We start from the raw sequence: 18,574 nt of genomic DNA, 5'->3' as shown, positions 1-18,574 counted from the left end.
ATACATCTATGAAAACATCACATGGTACACTGTAAATATATACAATTTTTATTTAAAGCTAGAAAAATTCTTTTAAAATAAACTAAAAAGGCAGTCCATAAGCTTCTGTTGAATGGATGAAAATCTCTACCATAAATATAAACATAATATGCAAAGGTATTAATAAGATTTGGAAGAAAACCTAAGAGAGTATTAACAGTAGTGACTACTGGGGATCACCGAGATACAAGGTATTAGGGATGGAAGGTTTACTTTTCTCTTTTTTTTTTTTGAGACGGAGTGTCGCTCTGTCGCCCAGGCTGGAGTGCAGTGGCACGATCTCGACTCACTACAACTTCTGCCTCCTGAGTTCAAGTGATTCTCCTGCCTCAGCCTCCTGAGTAGCTGGGACTACAGGCGCCCGCCACCACGCCTGGTGAATTTTCTGTATTTTTAGTAGAGACGGGGTTTCACCGTATTAGCCAGGATGGTCTCGATCTCCTGACCTCGTGATCCGCCCGCCTCGGCCTCCCAAAGTGCTGGGATTACAGGCGTGAGCCACCGCGCCCGGCCGGAAGGTTTACTTTTCAATGGATCTTTGGGAAGTTTCAAAACATACATGCTCAACCTTTAAAAATTTCTCTAGGGGAAATCCCTTCTCCACATCCTATAGGTGTGCTTCCTTCTTCCTCTCCACACACTTCACTATCAAAACCTACATTACTTCCAACAGTCGACCCTCGAGGGAATAAGTCCCTGGTCCCCACGATCGGGACCAGCCAGTCCACACTGCCGACCCCTGAAAGGCGGTCTCAGCTGCTCGGTCAGCGAGAAAAAAAGCCGGCGAGGTCCTCGTCCTGCAGGCTACAGCGAAGACAAAAACCTCTGGTTACTGGCCTCAGGTGCAAGGCTGCTCCGCATTGGCAGCGCGGTACCATTCCTATTATTATTACGTAGTCTTGTTTCTTTCTGGGAGAAAGCACCTAGGGACAGTTGGGCTGGCCCCGCAGGGCGCTCCGGGACACGCGTCCTCTGCAACGCCGCAGCCTGCGCCAGCGTTCGACCGGGACGACTCATCGAGGCCCGACTCGCATTTTTAGTTGTCAGATTCGCCACTTTTTGGTGTCAGAATTTAAAACAAAAATTCCAATTTCTCTATTTCAGAAGCTCTTTCTGTCCAGGAAAACACAAGCAGGAGAGACTTCAGGTTTTTGAATTATTCGTCTCTTCTGGCCTCCACGGTATCTACATCCAGTGAGCGGGGACCGTGAGTCGAAAGCGACGACGCGGATGCTCAGGCCACCGTTCCCGGCGCGCAGTCGCAGCTGACCCTCGCTCCCGCCCCCGCCTGGAGTCCGACGTGGAAGTTGCTGGCTGACTGGGCTTGCGAGGAAACCGCCTCGGAGCTGCAGCCGAAGGCCAAGGAATCACTGAAGATCGGCGAGGGAGGACAGGGGGTTCATCATGGGTGAGGGGTTCGAGAAGGGCACCTGGGCGCGCTCGAGGGAGCCGCGGCCGAGGGCTGGGGTGCAGAGGAGGAGAGGGGCCGGCCAGGATACCCTAGAGTAGCCAGCTCCTCAGGGGGCGGGTCGCGGAGGACTTGACATACTTTGGATCTTCATCTGTAGGGGTGGATCCGGCCTCTCGCGTTCTCCTCCGCCCTCTCTCGGTTCCGCTTCAATCCCGCGGAGTCCAGGGAGCCGGACAGCTTGGGGACGTCCGCAGAGCCTGGGTTCGAGTTCTTTACCCTTATCATGAAGTTTTCCCTCATCCCCAGCTCCACTTGCTGGGCAGAGTTGTTCTTGCGGAGGCTGGCAACGCGTCAGTCGCAGGTTCGCCGAGGTTTCTTGGTGAAAGATGAGCTGCGGCCCCAGAGTGGAAGCTTAATTATTCTCTTTACCAGGGGCGCTGGGACGGCGTCAGTTTGAAAAACCTGAGAGCAGGTGTTGCTTATGTTGTTTTATGGCCAGTTTGGCATTTGTCTGCTAATCTGCTGTAGCGTTTAATGTAATAATACGGGTATTTCTAGTCGGCGAATGAAATTTTATTCTCAGTTCTTGGCCCGCTGATTGAGGGAACTGCATTCTCACAAGCATCAGGTAACACCCTCGCCCCGCTAGAACCCAAGTGAGGGTGCACATTCTTTAACTCGTTTCTCACCCTCCAAATGAAGGTGCAGATTCTTTGGCTTGGTTAAATCCCTCCACAGTTTTCTGGGGAGCATACTTCTTGCTCCCAAGCATCACAGGCGCTGTCCTGTCTTCCATAACCGCCTTCAGTTTTGTTCCGCCTCTCTTCTACCTGTAAATGGTAGAAAGGACTTTGTCAAGTCACACCCATTCTGTTGAACTTTCCCAAGGTTCTCTAGCCCATGGTGTTGTTCATTTTTCAACTCGCAGCTCTTAGTTATGCCATGTCTTTGCCAAATAACAGTGTGGCGTCACTTCTGATGTTAACTATTTTTTTTGTATTAATGTAACTTGTTTTTAATCTTCTCTAATGGCTCTGGATGGGAAAAGGACTGTGCTTTTTATACTACACAATACTTGGTGTACAGGAAGCTTTCTGGGAATATTTTGTGATGCATTGGATAGAGCTTTATTATTTTTAAAAGTGGGTTTTTTGTCAAAAATAGTTACTGTTTTCAGCTTTTTTCTCAATTTCTTGTACTAGCTCTATTGCTTCGTGGAGAACTCTGATTGAAATTGGTTATAGTGGTACTGCTGCTGTACAGTACTTTTCCTGTGCGAGGATTACATTGTCCCACTCTCCTCCTTACTGGCCCCTTGGTTTTTAGGGGTAGTGAGGGGATCATGCTAAAATATTCCTATTCTGCCGATTAGAAAATGAGATTCCCAAAGGCCGCGGCCATATTTCTCTTATTATTTGGTTTATCTTCTGTGCCTGCATGACACAGTAGTAACATAACTAAGGACATAGTAACATAACTAATTACTTGTTTGATATTGAATAATATATTTCATTGGGAGGAAAAATATGCACCTACGCATCCAGGAAATTATAATATTTAATTTGGTATTTAGCTCTCAAAGGACAAGGTTAGATGTTTTGTATACCTAGTTCACAAAATGACATTGTGTATGTTTTTTCTTTTATTATTTTTTAGGTGGCTTTTTCTCAAGTATATTTTCCAGTCTGTTTGGAACTCGGGAAATGAGAATTTTAATTTTGGGATTAGATGGAGCAGGAAAAACCACAATTTTGTACAGATTACAAGTTGGAGAAGTTGTTACTACTATACCTAGTAAGTGTTGGTATGATGAGCTAATTGTAGGGACTTTCTGGTCTCCATCCAACATAACTCTATTTCTTTCTTTCTTTTTTGTTTGTTTTAGTAGAGATCAGGTATCATCACTATGTTGCCCAAGCTGGTCTTAGACTCTTGGCCTCAAGTGATCCTCCTGCCTTGGCCTCCCAAAGTGCTGGGATTACAGGCATGAGCCACTATGCCAGGCCTATTTCTGAATAAATTAATTCATATAATAAAGTATTTGATAAAGTTTGTAAACTGCTAGTATGAACATAACATTGATAACACTTTTTCCATCAACTAAGAGGCAGCTTAGTGTAATTTAAGGACCCTTGTTCTGGTTTACGGCCGGGTTGGGCTGTTTATAGGTTTAAGTTACTAAATCTTACTGAGAGCCAGTATCTTTACTAATAAAATACATAAGATAACAAATACCCACTGGTTTTCAGGGGAAAATAAACAAAGTAGGTAAAAGTACCTTTTAAATCTGTGTAAAGAATTATATAAATGTTAAGTGATGTTACATGTGAAGTGCCTTTTTTTCCTGTATTTGTTACTATTTTAATTAAGATTAGTTTATCTTAGGTAATTCTATTGATTACTTTTAAAGATCTGAGTTGCAGAGACTGAGTGTTGAAGTAATTTGGTACCTTAAAAATATCAAGAGAAGGCCGGGCATAGGAGCTCACGCCTGTAATGGCAGCACTTTGGGAGGCCAAGGCGGGTGGATCACCTGAGGTCGGGAGTTGGAGACCAGCCCAACCAACATGGAGAAACCCCATCTCTACTAAAAATACAAAATTAGCCAGGCGTGGTGGTGCATGCCTGTAATCCCAACTACTCGGAAGGCTGAGGCAGGAGAATCGCTTGAACCTGGGAGGCAGAGGTTGTGGCAAGCCAAGATTGCACCATTGCACTCCAGCCTGGGCAACAAGAGCAAAACTAGGTCTCAAAATATATATGTGTATATGTATATATTTATTAAGAGAAGAAATACCTCAATTTTAATCAATTATTACTGTCTTACAAAAATATTCTCCAGCAGTCTTACTGACTATATGAGAATACTGTTGTTATTTATACTTTTTTCATTTGTTGCCTTGAATTTACTTAGAGAAGAGTAGTACATTTAAATTAAAGAGTTCATACAGTTTGCTCAAGATTTTTTAAATTATGCCTCTAATGTTAGTCTGTCACTCAGGGTATTTCTATATTGTTACTGTTTAAATTTATGGACTAAAATGAAAGAGGCTAGCCTCTAAGAAAGAAGAGCGTTTTGAACCCTGTAATGTCTGTTATTCCTTTTTGCTACCTTCAGTAAATTTTAGTGCCCTTAGTTTTTGCTTCTCAAAATCACCCATCTCTATCTGGGCATCTCCTGCAGTGCACAGAGCAGCGCAGTGGATAGTTTGGAGTTTCAGTGAGTGCTGCTTTACACCACACTCTTTGTTGAGACAGTGTCTTGCTTTTTTGCCCAGGCTGGAGTGCAGTGGCACATTCATAGCTCACTGCAGCCTCTACCTCTACCTCTACCTCCTGGGCTCAAGCGATCTTCCCACCTCAGCCTCCCAAAGTGTTGGGATTACAGGCATGAGCCACTGCACCCAGTCTACACCATTCTCTTGTCTTGCATATATAAACGATGTTTTTTACTATTGGTGAACATTGTGATTACACTCCTACCTAATTCTAAGGGAGACATCATGAACTTGCATTTTAGTTTTTTGCTTAAATTTGTCATAGTATTGTTATTTTTTAATTGTAATAGACATACTTGCCAAATACTCAAAGGTATCACTTACCACTGCAGACTTAAATATAAAACAAAAGCTAATTGTCCAGTTATAGCTGGAAGTTATTTTTTATTTATTTATTTTTTTGAGACAGAGTCTCACTCTATTGCCCAGGCTGAAGTGCAGTGGCAAGATCTCGGCTCACTGCAACCTGTGCCTCCCAGGTTCAAGCGATTCTCATGTATCAGCCTCCAGAGTGGCTGGGATTACAGGCATGTGCCACCACACCCGGCTAATTTTTGTATTTTTAGAAGAGATGGGGTTTCACAGTGTTGGCTAGGCTGGTCTCGAACTCCTGACCTCAGGTGATCCACCCGCCTTGGCCTCCCAAAGTGCTGGGATTACAGGTGTGAGCCACCGCACCCAGCCATGGAAGTTATTTTTTACCTATTTTTCACCTAAGAAGGATGGCAGAGAAAAGGGATGGGACACCTGCCCTTTGACCACCCAGCCATGACCTTATTACAAGTGAGTTCTGGAGAATGTCTGCAGATGGGCTGTGAGATTGAAAGCTGCAGCCATGGCTGTGTCCATGCTGTAGTTTAGAACTGAAGTTTAGCTTTTTTTGCTTTTGGTCTGTTTATTTGCTGCCAGCCAAAATTCTGCTTTTTATAGTACATCCACAACTGTACTTTCTAAATACAGCTTTCCAACACTTTTAACTACTCTATTATGAGGGGAGTTTAATATAATAGGATTTCCATTGAGCTAAAAATTATGTTTTCCTTTTTATTTCTTTTTTAAATTCTTTTTTTAATTTATTTGAGCTAAAATTATATACTTTATTTGCAGAACTGCTGGCTTTTAAAAAATATCCTGAAGATGGTATTGATCTTGCTAATTGATGTTTTGTGCACACACCTGCACATGTGTGGGGGAGCAGAGCATACTATTTCGTCTTAAATGGTATAAAATCTCAACCAATAATGTGATTCAACAATTACCATTTCTTTTTCACTCGAATCCTAAGACAAATTATATATATATATTTTTTAAACTCTAATAACAGTTACCATTAATTGCTGTAACTCAATTAGATAGGATATTTTGAAGGTGGAATGTATTAGTCTACACATACCACTGATTTGATTTCTCTTCCAGCCATTGGATTTAACGTAGAGACGGTGACGTACAAAAACCTTAAATTCCAAGTCTGGGATTTAGGAGGACAGACAAGTATCAGGTATGGTACAAAGACCAGGTTATTTGGTAGTATTTGACATTTATTGATTCTTTTAAGGGTTAAAATCAGTAAACCCGAATATGTGTTCTATTGTAATTTAAATGGAGCCACCTAGTTTAAAATGAGGTAAAATTGGGAACTATTTCCTTAGAGCATCCATTGAGTTAAAACTTAAGGAAGCCCAGTTTTCCAGATACCTGTTTAATGAAAATCTTTTCACGAAAATCTCAAGACCTTATTACTTCAGCTATTCTCAACTAGAAAGGACCCTCCATTTAGTTCTTGTCAGTCTCTCCTCTCTGAAACACATTGTTTTAGAATTCATTAAAGTACCTTGCAGGCATACCATTTAGGGCTAATATAAAAATAAATGCCATTGGCCGGGCATGGTAGCTCACGCCTGTAATCCCAGCACTTTGGGAGGCCGAGGTGGGCGGATCATCAGGTCAGGAGTTGGAGACCAGCCTGACCAACATGGTGAAACCTCGTCTCTACTAAAAACACAAAAATTAGCTGGGCATGGTGGTGCGTGCCTATAATTCCAGCTACCTGGGAGGCTGAGGCAGAATTACTTGTACCGGGACTTGGGAGCTGGAGGTTGCAGTGAGCTGAGATCGCGCGACTGCACTCCAGCCTAGGCTACAGAGCGAGACTCTGTCTCAAAAAAAATAAATGAATAAATAAAAAATAAATGCCTTCTGAAGTTCAGGTCTTCTGCTTAGCATTTTGGGCTTGACATGGCAACAGTGAATGTTTGGTGACCGTCAGTAGTTGGTCACGATAGTACCATCTTAAAAGATTAGTAATGCATTCTCCAAACATTCTGACTTCTTTTAACTCATTTCTTGAATCACGTTTCTTTTTTTTTAAATTATGCAGCCTCCCAAGCCAGAGTAGGCTCAGAGAGACTCCATTGAATCACTTTTGAGTTTATTTATAATTTTAGCCATTTCTACTGCTTGATGTCAGTGATTAATTTCATGACTGTTAAATAAAATCACGTTTAAAAAGTTTATTCCTCTTAAGGGGTGCCTAGTTAAAGATTTGTTTAAGAAGATGTAATGATCAGGTCTGTGTACAACTTTTCTATCAGTATATTTAGTGATTTCATAGATTATAAATAAATTTTGTCAGCCTGAAGTCTGAATTCATTTGGAAACTCCCTGGTCCTGTGAGTCAATGTTTATCAACATTCTTTTTTTTTTTTTTTTTTTTTTTGAGACAGAGTTTCACTCTTGTTGCCCAGGCTGGAGTGCAATGGCACCACCTCAGCTCACTGGAACCTCTGCCTTCCTGGTTGAAGTGATTTTCCTGCCTCAGCCTCCCGAGTAGCTGGGATTACAGGCACCTGCCACCATGTCCAGCTAATTTTGTATTTTTAGTAGAGACGGGGTTTCTCCATGTTGGTCAGGCTGGTCTCGAACTCCCGACCTCAGTTGATCTGCCCGCCTCAGCCTCCCAAAATGCTGGGATTACAGATGTGAGCCACCGTGCCCAGCCAATGTTTATCAACATTCTTTTGACTCCATCACATCTGAGGGATATGGTACATATATCCACCAGAAACAGTGAATCATTAAGGCATTGATTCTAACATGTGTGGGACAGAATTGGCAATTGATATGTCAGTTTCTTCTTTAAAACAATAACAATATGTTCTCCCCTTTTAAATTTTCTCTAGGCCATACTGGAGATGTTACTATTCAAACACAGATGCAGTCATTTATGTAGTAGACAGTTGTGACCGAGACCGAATTGGCATTTCCAAATCAGAGTTAGTTGCCATGTTGGAGGTAAGAAAACGTAACCACTTTAAAATGTGGGGCAGTCATTTACATATTATTACATTGAAGAATAATTAAAAAGAATGCAGGGGTTGTTCCCTCCATCCTTTTAAAATTATTTTCTTTTATGGAAATGATTTTCTATTCCAAAAATACAGTTGAGGAGGGTTGGAGACAAAACAACAACAAAAATTAACCTCGTAACTTCCTCTTCAAGCCAGATTGCTTGATTTTCCAGGAGGTTCAGAGTTCACTTAAACAAAAGCATCTATTCTAAGTCACTTCTTTGATGTGACTTTTAAAATATGTCTTTTTATTTTTAGCTGGTTTAGAAGGATTCAAGTTCAGAGAAATATGTATTTCTGGGTTACTGGCACAATGCTGGCCTCACGTTTATCGTTTTTTTATCCTTCCCAGTATTTACAGTGCTTTTGACCTTCTTTCTGTTCTTCGGACACGAGCTTGCACACCTGGCTCGGGCCTTTTGCACTTGCTGATCCGTCTGCTTGGAATACTATTCTCCAGCATCTTTGCATGGCTGCTTTCCTGATGTGTTTCTTCCCACATCTCTTCCCCAGAAAGAAGTCTTATTTATTCTCTAATCCTTTACCCTTCTTTATTCTTTATACCTATATTGTTTCTTTTTTTTCTTTTTCTTTTTTTTTTGTAGAGACGGGGTCTACCTATGGTGCCCAGGCTGGTCCCAAACTCCTGTCCTCAAGTGATCCTCCTGCTTCGGCCTCCTAGTGTTGGGATTACAGGTGTGAGCCATTGCACCCCACTTACTGTTTTTTTACATTATTTTTAAATGTATTTGTTGGCTGGGCGTGGTGGCTCACGCCTGTAATCCCAGCACTTTGGGAGGCCGAGGCAGGCAGGTCACCAGAGATCATCAGGAGTTTGAGACCAGCCTGTCCAACATGGTGAAACCTCATCTCTACTGAAAATACAAGAAAATTAACTGGGCATGGTGGTGTGTGCCTGTAGTCCCAGCTACTTGGGAGGCTAAGGCAGGAGAGTCACTTGAACCCAGGAGGCAGAGGTTGCAGTGAGCCGAGATCGTGCCCCTGCACTACAGCCTGGGTGACAAGAGTGAGACTCCGTCTCAAAAAATAAAAATTAAAAAAAAGTATATTTGTTTACTTATGTATCTCTCCCTCTAAAATGTAAATTCTTTGAGTTTACCCTGATAGGAGGAACAATGTATAGTACTTAATTAAGAATTCAATACATCTTATTCACTGAAGTTAATAAGATCATATATTGGCTAACTGATCAAATTCAGAGGATGCATTAAATAATCCATTTTTTAAAAATGAAAAAATAATCAAATGTACTATGATAATAATAAAATTGCCCTTGCTCTGGAAAATTAGATGGATAAGTTTCTTTCTCTTGTCAAAAACTGGATTCTGAATTGTTTAATCAAGGGATGTTTAAATATAAGTTCTAGGCCAGTTGATACCTAGGTAAAAGCATCCTCAGACGAGGGGACTATGTACTTTTGAATTCTTTTTTTTTTTTTTTTTTAGACAGAGTCTTGCTCTGTCGCCCAGGCTGGAGTGCAGTGGCGTGATCTCCACTCACTACAATTTTCGCCTCCTGGGTTCAAGCGATTCTTCTGTTTCAGCCTTCTGAGTAGCTGGGACTATAGGCTTCTGCCACCACACCCGGCTTATTTTTGTATTTGTAGCAGAGATGGGGTTTCACCATGTTGGCCAGGCTGGTCTCGAACTCCTGACCTCAGCAGTTTGCCCGCCTCCTGATCTGCCAGCCTTGGCCTCCCAAAGTACTGGGATTACAGGCATGAGCCACCGCGCTCAGCCCAGGACTTTTGATTTCTTGAACTACTGACTTAATGGCTTCCAAGTTATAAATTGCAGACTTAATAGTTTTAAACATTTGGTTAATTTTTTTTTTTTTTACATCATAGCATTATATTTATTATAAGAGCTTCTTAGACCAAATTTAAATGTAAGGATAAGGTTTAATTGCCTTGGGTATAATAGGTTTTTTAAAGAACAGTTTTATTTAGGTATAAGTCATATGATATAGTGTATTTTTATCATATAAAGTATTGCTTAAAAGGAATGGATTATTGACTTCAGTTTACAATTCTTGAGTTGTGCAGGATTGTTGTTACTTGCAGTGTTAGGATTTGACTTATAAAGTCTTACAGAGAGAGAAGTAAAAATTGGATTCTTTCTTTAGGAAGTCACTTTTAATTCATCAATAAATATCATGTTATGTTAAGTATGGGCCAAGTACGAGTCAACTGTTAATGTTAAAACATACAGACACAGGCCAGGTGTGGTGGCTCATGCCTGTAATCCCAGCACTTTGGGAGGCCGAGGCAGGTGGATCACTTCAGGTCAGGAGTTTGAGACCAGCCTGGCCACCCATATCTACTAAAAATACAAAAATGAGCCGGGTGTAGTGGCGCACGCCTGTAATCCCAGCTACACGGGAGGCTGAGGCAGGAGAGTCACTTGAACCCAGGAGGCGGAGGTTGCAGTGAGCTGAGATAGTGCCACTGCACTCCAACCTGAGTGATGGAGTGAGACTCCATCTCAAAACAAACAAACAAAAAATATATAGTATAGACACAAAAGCAGTTTAGGTTTCAACTTTTTTTTTTTTTTTTGAGACGGAGTTTCACTATTGTTGCCCAGGCTGGAGTGCAGTGGTGCAATCTCAGCTCACTGCATCCTCCACCTGCCAGGTTCAAGCAATTCTCCTGCCTCAGCCTCCTGAGTAGCTGGGATTGCAAGCGCACACCACCACACCCGGCTAATTTTTGTAATTTTAGTAGAGACGGGGTTTCACCATGTTGGTCAGGCTGGTCTTGAACTCCTGACCTGGTGATCCACCCACCTCAGCCTCCCAAAGTGCTGGGATTACAGATGTGAGCCACCGCGCCTGGCCTTTCAACTTTCTTATACACAAAAATGAATTCTAAATGGGTAAATAATTAAATGTAAAAAATGAAAATTATAAGAACATATAAGGAATTCAAAAGATGAGATTTAATTATATTAATGTAAACAAAACTCCCCCAAAGCTCAGATATGGCAAATATAAACAAGATTAAGATAAGAAACCAGGCCTAACCAGAAGCCAATGACTAAGGATTAGTGATCTGAATCATAGCAAGATCTTTTGCAAAATGAGCAAAAGGCAATTCGTAGGGGAAAAACATTGCTAATAACATTTGCATTTGTTTTTAAAGAGACAGGGTCAGCAGGGCGCGGTGGCTTATGCCTGTAATCCCAGCACTTTGGGAGGCCGAGGCGGGTGGATCACGAGGTCAGGAGTTCGAGACCAGTCTGAGTGACCAACATGGTGAAACCTCATCTCTACTAAAAATACAAAAATTAGTTGGGCGTGGCAGTGGGCACCTGTAGTCCCAGCTACTCAGGAGGCTGAGGCAGGAGAATCACTTGAACCCAGGATGCAGAGGCTGCAGTGAGCCAAGACTGCACCACTGCAACTTCAGCCTGAGCAACTGAGCAAGACACTGTCTTAAAAAAAGAAAAAAAAAAAAGAGACAGGGTCTCCCTCTGTCCCCTAGGCTGGAGTGCAGTGGCACAACCAAAGCTTATTATAACCTTGAGCTCCTCTCTGCTTCCTTTTTTGTTTGTTTTTTAAAAAAATTTTTGTAGAGACCCCTGTGTTGCTCAGGCTGGTCTCAAACTCCTGGACTTAAGCGATCCTCCTGCCTCAGCCCATGTGCATTTCGAATACCCTAGTAATATATAATGAGATGCTATGTTTGGAAAAGTAAATAATTCCCAACTCTACAAAGGCTGCATTGAAGATGGAGACTTTTATACACTGTTGGTAGGGTAACCTTTCTGGAAAGCTGTTCATGCATGTATTCAGTTTATCAAAGCCTGAAAAAAACTGTTCATACTTTGACTCCATTTTTAGAATATTGTGTTAAGGAAACAGATTCAAACAGAAATTTTTGTATAAAGACCCTGTCACTTGGGTTTATCTAATAGTCTAGTGGAAAGACTCTAATAAGAGTCAGATACTAGAAAATAGTTAACACAGTTTATGGTGCATGCATCCATAGTGTAGAGCATATTTAGCCATTTTTTTATTTTGAAAAAGTTGTTGTAGTTTGGAGAAACGTGATTTTAATTTTTAGGCAGGGTATGGAACTATATATAAATGTGATCTTAAATGTGTAAATGTATTTACTAAATAAACTGTGAAGTATCTGCAAAACAAAGTACTAGTAGAAAACACCCAAAATGTTAACAGTGATCATATTTGGGAGGTAGGATTATGAGTGAAGCTTCTTTTCTTTATACTTCTCTATATAATTTCTATATAATTTCATAATGTGTAATATATTAATTATAAAATACACGTTTAAAATGTATTTTTGGACATTTTCTAAACTCGAGAGAGCACATTAGTTAAAAGAAATTAAATATTTTCAATTTCATTTAGGAAGAAGAGCTGAGAAAAGCCATTTTAGTGGTGTTTGCAAATAAACAGGACATGGAACAGGCCATGACTTCCTCAGAGATGGCAAATTCACTTGGGTTACCTGCCTTGAAGGACCGAAAATGGCAGATATTCAAAACGTCAGCAACCAAAGGCACCGGCCTTGATGAGGCAATGGAATGGCAAGTATCATGCTTCCAGAAGCCATCTGTGCATTTGTGTGTGCTTGCAGCTGTGCACGTCCACGTGTAATTTTTCTCCCGTGTTGAGGATGAAACTTTGATTTACTTAGCAGCTTATTTAATAAGTTCCTCAAGCGTTTTCTCTCACTGGTCTTCAGGTGCATCTGTCTTCTCAACCACACCTACCTGATTACAGTTACTTAGATAAGCAAATTCTTTGCCAATTTTTAGCCTTTTCCCTGCCTCACCTCACCCTCCAATTCCTTATCCTTCAGGAATTAGCTTAAGACTCTCTTCTGAAGAGCTTTTCCTAATGTATCTCTATTCCTACTGCCTAATCACTCACTTAAAGTTAGATGTTCTTGTCACAGATTAGTGACATAGTACTTGTTTTGCTGTCTTGTAAGTTTGATTTGTTCATCTACTCATTAGATAATCACCTCCTTGAGGATTGAGACTAGTTTCACCTCTGAGTCATCCATATGTAGCCCAGAAGTAGTAGTAGCCTGGAAAATAGGTATTTGGTCTTTTTTGAATTTTTCATTCAAATCATAGACAAATTCAAAGCTTAGCGGAACCTTATGGATATCTAGTGCATAACCTCATCTGTGTTAGCTGTCATCATTTTAAGTACTTTGGAATCCACCTCCAATACAAAGTTTATTATAGATGATCATGCTTTATACCTGAAAATTAATTTTATAAAACAGTTCATTTTCTCTTTACAGGTTAGTTGAAACATTAAAAAGCAGACAGTAATTCAGTCCATTCTTCTCCCCTGAAATGAAGACTACATCACCTCTCTCCCTTTGGAAACAGTCAAGTGTACTTCACACTACTAGATGTTAAAACTATATGATTATTGGCATATACTGACTGACTGCAATATTTGTAGTAAATAGGGAAAATAAGTATTTAGTTGGAGGGATAATTTGATCGAATCACCTGAATGTTCTATGTAATGTAAAATATTCTTTTCTTGCTTTCTTGTGTTAAGGTATATATTCTATTTGTATGGAATTCTTATTCAAATACAGTTCTATTAAAGAGTATACTCCTATTGGATGAAAAAAACCTATTTTTGAATAGTAGTTGCAGCTTGTTTGTATAAATACTAAAAAATACCTTAACAGATTTTTTTCCCCTTAAAATGAATTATCTTTCCAAAGATTAGACTTAGTATGAGAGTAGGTGAGGAACATAGTTTGTGTAATATAATCTTTATTTGCTTACCTGACCACTTTTTATTAAGCTGTTTTGTTTAAAAGCTTTTGGTTATAGGCATGAATATTGTTTTGATGGTTAACTTCACTGACTTATCTGTAAGTGTCATTTTATAGTACTTTACAGTTGTCAAAAAAAATCTTACATATATTGATCTAGTTGATCGGTAGAGGAAGCTTGTGAAGTAGGTAGGACAGGTTATGATGTCTTCACTGTATGGACGTGAACCCAGGGTTCTAATAGGTTGGCTTGCCCAAGGTCACCTGCTAGCTGGTAAGGTAGGAATAGGGCTCAAAGTAAAACTTTTGGTTCAGAAGCTTGACTCATAAACTATACTATATATTCCCAAAAATGTCAGTATTGACAACACAGTCTAACTCTTAAATAAAATTATGCTAATTAGTTACATTCAAAATAATGTTTATAAATTTATTTGTCTATACTAGTAGAAGTGATCAGTGACATACTATAAATAATCCTAAATGGTTATATTTGATGGAATTCATAACACATTAAAGAGAAAATTTCACATTAAAGGAAGGTTTAAAAATCTATTTTCAGATTATAAAAGGTGTCTTTACTGGTTTTCATTCCTTTTATCTACAGGTAATTGGACATGTAAACTTGTTTTTTTTTTGTTTTTTTTGTTTTTTTGAGACGGAGTCTCGCTCTGTCGCCCAGGCTGGAGTGCAGTGGCGCGATCTCGGCTCACTGCAAGCTCCGCCTCCCGGGTTCACGCCATTCTCCTGCCTCAGCCTCCCGAGTAGCTGGGACTACAGGCGCCCGCTACCACGCCCGGCTAATTTTTTGTATTTTTAGTAGAGACGGGGTTTCACCGTGTTAGCCAGGATGGTCTCGATCTCCTGACCTCGTGATCCGCCCGCCTCGGCCTCCCAAAGTGCTGGGATTACAGGCGTGAGCCACCGCGCCCGGCCTAAACTTGTTAAAAATCAAAATCTTACTGATTGTACAGGGAGAAATTAAGCATTCTGTTTTAAAAATTAGGCTTATTGCTACACTGTAAGTTTAAAAACAATTCATTTTCAAAGGAGCTTTTCAGATTACCCAGTCCACCACAGAATCAGCTAATGTGACAGAAGTAAATATAGTGCGTCATAATTGCTAAAAACAGGGTGAATTTCTTTCACTTAAGTTGGAAAACCAGCCTCTAAAAAATTAGGTGCTGGTAATGAGAGCTTAATACCATGGTTCCCCGCAGGTCTCAGAAACATTAGTAGTTCCTTTCTTGGCCCTCACTGTCCTTCCAGTGTTGGCCTCTGGCCTCTTCCCCTCACATTTATGTTCATTCTCTGGGCTTATATTCATTCTCTGCTGCTTTCTCCCTTCACCCGTGGGACTCTCACCCTTCTTGCTCATTCTCCAGCACCCATTCCTACTTTAGTCTCTTTGAAATCTTTTTTGGAGATTTTCCTTCAGCTACAAGTGTTCCAGTACAACCAATATTACTCCTGAGGGGCAAAGACTTTTTCATATTTATGTCCCTAGTATCTGATATGGCGCCTGGCATATGGCATTTCAGAATATGTTCATAGTTGAAACAGTGGGATAGATATTTGTCATCTTGACAAGTAGCCCTTTGCAATTTATACTTGAGTTCACTCCTGGTCAATGGCACATGGCTGGAAAATGCAGAAAGCAAGTTCACTTACGGCCTGAGGCTTATAAAGCTTGTACAGCTGCCTCCCGGCAGTTCAGGAAAACTGCAGAAAATGGGAAGTAAGGTCCTGGCAGGCAGACCTGGCATGTAGCCGCTGGCCATCTTGAATCCTAGGGCATGAAGTTTCCCCAAAGTTCAGCACTTGGTTAAGCCTGATTCCTCTGGTTTATCACAAAGAATAGGATGGGATAAAGAAAGTGGACACTTAAATAAGCTATAAATTATATGGTCCTTGTCTAGCAGGAGACAACTGCACAGGTATGCTACCAGCGTTTGGATATTGATATATACATGGCAAATCTGAATATTGTTTTATGAGAGGCCTGGCAATGGGTAAAACACCAAACTTGAAATCAGAACATAGGTGCAAATGGCCACTCCTGTAGTTTCTTTTCTGTAAAATGGGATCTGGACAAATGATACCAAACGTTTCTTTCTAACATTCTATTTTATAACTCTGGCCTATGATTGTGTTGTGTCTTGCATTAAAAAAAAAATTTTGAGAGTGGTAGAATTACTTCTGTTATCTGAAATACCTGAGATGCACTTTAAACTGTCGAAATGTAAGCTCTGAGGGCAGGGACCGTATCTTATTTACTGTTAGTATCCGTTGCATCTAGTGTGGTGCACCTGGCACACAGTAGGCACTCAATAAATATGTATTGATTAAAAACAAAGACGTCTTCAATATGCCAGATATATTTGTCCTTTCTGATCTTTGCCTTAGTACTTTATTTTTAAAAATTTTATGAAAGCAATACATGCATTTAAGTCACTTAGAATTAATTAAAATCAGTCTTCTAAGATGGCCTCCTTTTGATACATTACAAAGCCCTTAGAAGGGTGAGAATTCCCGTTTGAGATACACACTACATCAAAGCACAGATGCTGAAGTGAATGAACATTTGATTTCTGTGCCACATACTGTCATATTCTAAGCCCGTAATTACAAATTATAAAGCATGGACTTTTTTTTTTTTTTGAGATGGAGTCACACTGTCACCCAGGCTGGAGTGCAGTGGCACGATCTCGGCTCACTGTAACCTCTTTCTCCCAGGCGCAAGCGATTCTCCTGGCTCAGCCTCCCGAGTAGCTGGGACTACAGGTGCCGTGCCACCACGCCCGGCTAATTTTTGTATTTTTAGTAGAGACAGGGTTTCATCATGTTGGCCAGGCTGGTCTCGAACTCCTGACCTCAAGTGATCCACCTGCCTTGGCCTCCCAAAGTGCTGGGATTACAGGTGTGAGCCACCATGCTCAGCTCAAAGCATGGACTTTGAATCTTGATTGTAGCACCTACATCCTGTATCACCCTTAGGCAAGTTATTTACTCTGAGTCTCAGTTTCTTCATCTGTAAAATAGGAACCAATTGTAGAAATCTCTCAGGAATACTAGGATTAAACAAAATGTATCCAAAGTGCCTGGCACATAGGGTGGATTTCCCACCCCATATGTCCCCAAATATATGGGGCACTAAAGAATATTTCTTCCACATCAAGTATAGGGTGAGGCAAAAGATGCTATGTGGTTGAACAACAGAAACAACTTGAGCCACCTCTAAATAAGTGTGACTTATTACAGTTTTAGGTTTTTTTTTTTATTATTATACTTTAAGTTTTAGGGTATATGTGCACAACGTGCAGGTTAGTTACATATGTATACATGTGACATGCTGGTGCACTACACCCACTAACTCGTCATCTAGCATTAGGTATATCTCCTAATGCTATCCCTCCCCCCTCCCCCCACCTCACAACAGTCCCCAGAGTGTGATGTTCCCCTTCCTGAGTCCATGTGTTCTCATTGTTCAATTCCCACCTATGAGTGAGAATATGTGGTGTTTGGTTTTTTGTTCTAGGCGATAGTTTACTGATAATGATGATTTCCAATTTCATCCATGTCCCTACAAAGGACATGAACTCATCATTTTTTATGGCTGCATAGTATTCCATGGTGTATATGTGCCACATTTTCTTAATCCAGTCTATCATTGTTGGACATTTAGGTTGGTTCCAAGTCTTTGCTATTGTGAATAGTGCCGCAATAAACATATGTGTGCATGTGTCTTTATAGCAGCATGATTTATAGTCCTTTGGGTATATACCCAGTAATGGGATGGCTGGGTCAAATGGTATTTCTAGTTCTAGATCCCTGAGGAATCGCCACACTGACTTCCACAGTGGTTGAACTAGTTTACAGTCCCACCAACAGTGTAAAAGTGTTCCTATTTCTCCACATCCTCTCCAGCACCTGTTGTTTCCTGACTTTTTAATGATTGCCATTCTAACTGGTGTGAGATGGTATCTCATTGTGGTTTTGATTTGAATTTCTCTGATGGCCAGTGATGGTGAGCATTTTTTCATGTGTTTTTGGCTGCATAAATGCCTTCTTTTGAGAAGTGTCTGTTCATGTCCTTCGCCCACTTGTTGATGGGGTTGTTTTTTTTCTTGTGAATTTGTTTGAGTTCATTGTAGATTCTGGATATTAGCCCTTTGTCAGATGAGTAGGTTGCGAAAATTTTCTCCCGTTTTGTGGGTTGCCTGTTCACTCTGATGGTAGTTTCTTTTGCTGTGCAGAAGCTCTTTAGTTTAATTAGATCCCATTTGTCAATTTTGGCTTTTGATGCCATTGCTTTTGGTGTTTTAGACATGAAGTCCTTGCCCATGCCTATGTCCTGAATGGTATTGCCTAGGTTTTCTTCTAGGATTTTTATGGTTTTAGGTCTAACGTTTAAGTCTTTAATCCATCTTGAATTGATTTTTGTATAAGGTGTAAGGAAGGGATCCAGTTTCAGCTTTCTACATATGGCTAGCCAGTTTTCCCAGCACCATTTATTAAATAGGGAATCCTTTCCCCATTGCTTTTCTCAGGTTTGTCAAAGATCAGATAGTTGTAGATATGCGGCATTATTTCTGAGAGCGCTGTTCTGTTCCATTGATCTATGTCTCTGTTTTGGTACCAGTACCATGCTGTTTTGGTTACTGTAGCCTTGTGGTATAGTTTAAAGTTAGGTAGTGTGAT

General features: G+C 40.6%; 1 protein-coding gene across 2 annotated transcripts; it reads left to right on the top strand.

Annotated features, from left to right (window-relative positions):
• Positions 1-32: 32 nt before the first annotated feature.
• On the top strand, positions 33-16,229 carry ARL1 (ADP ribosylation factor like GTPase 1). 2 transcript variants are annotated; one of them, XM_003832595.6, is made up of 6 exons: positions 33-1,447; positions 3,107-3,244; positions 6,145-6,226; positions 7,908-8,019; positions 12,472-12,650; positions 13,379-16,229. In XM_003832595.6, exons 1-6 carry the CDS (start codon positions 1,444-1,446, stop codon positions 13,407-13,409), a joined length of 546 nt encoding a protein of 181 aa, XP_003832643.1. In that variant the 5' UTR covers positions 33-1,443; the 3' UTR covers positions 13,410-16,229. The 2 variants fall into 2 exon arrangements, with proteins under 2 accessions (XP_003832643.1, XP_063449665.1); XM_063593595.1 differs by having other exon boundaries at positions 12,472-16,229.
• The last annotated feature ends 2,345 nt before the right edge of the window (positions 16,230-18,574 follow it).

This window comes from Pan paniscus, chromosome 10, assembly GCF_029289425.2.
Source record: "Pan paniscus chromosome 10, NHGRI_mPanPan1-v2.0_pri, whole genome shotgun sequence".
Classification (NCBI taxonomy): domain Eukaryota; kingdom Metazoa; phylum Chordata; class Mammalia; order Primates; family Hominidae; genus Pan; species Pan paniscus.
Note: the sequence above shows the minus strand (reverse complement) of the source record. Positions and strands in the feature narration are given on the sequence as shown.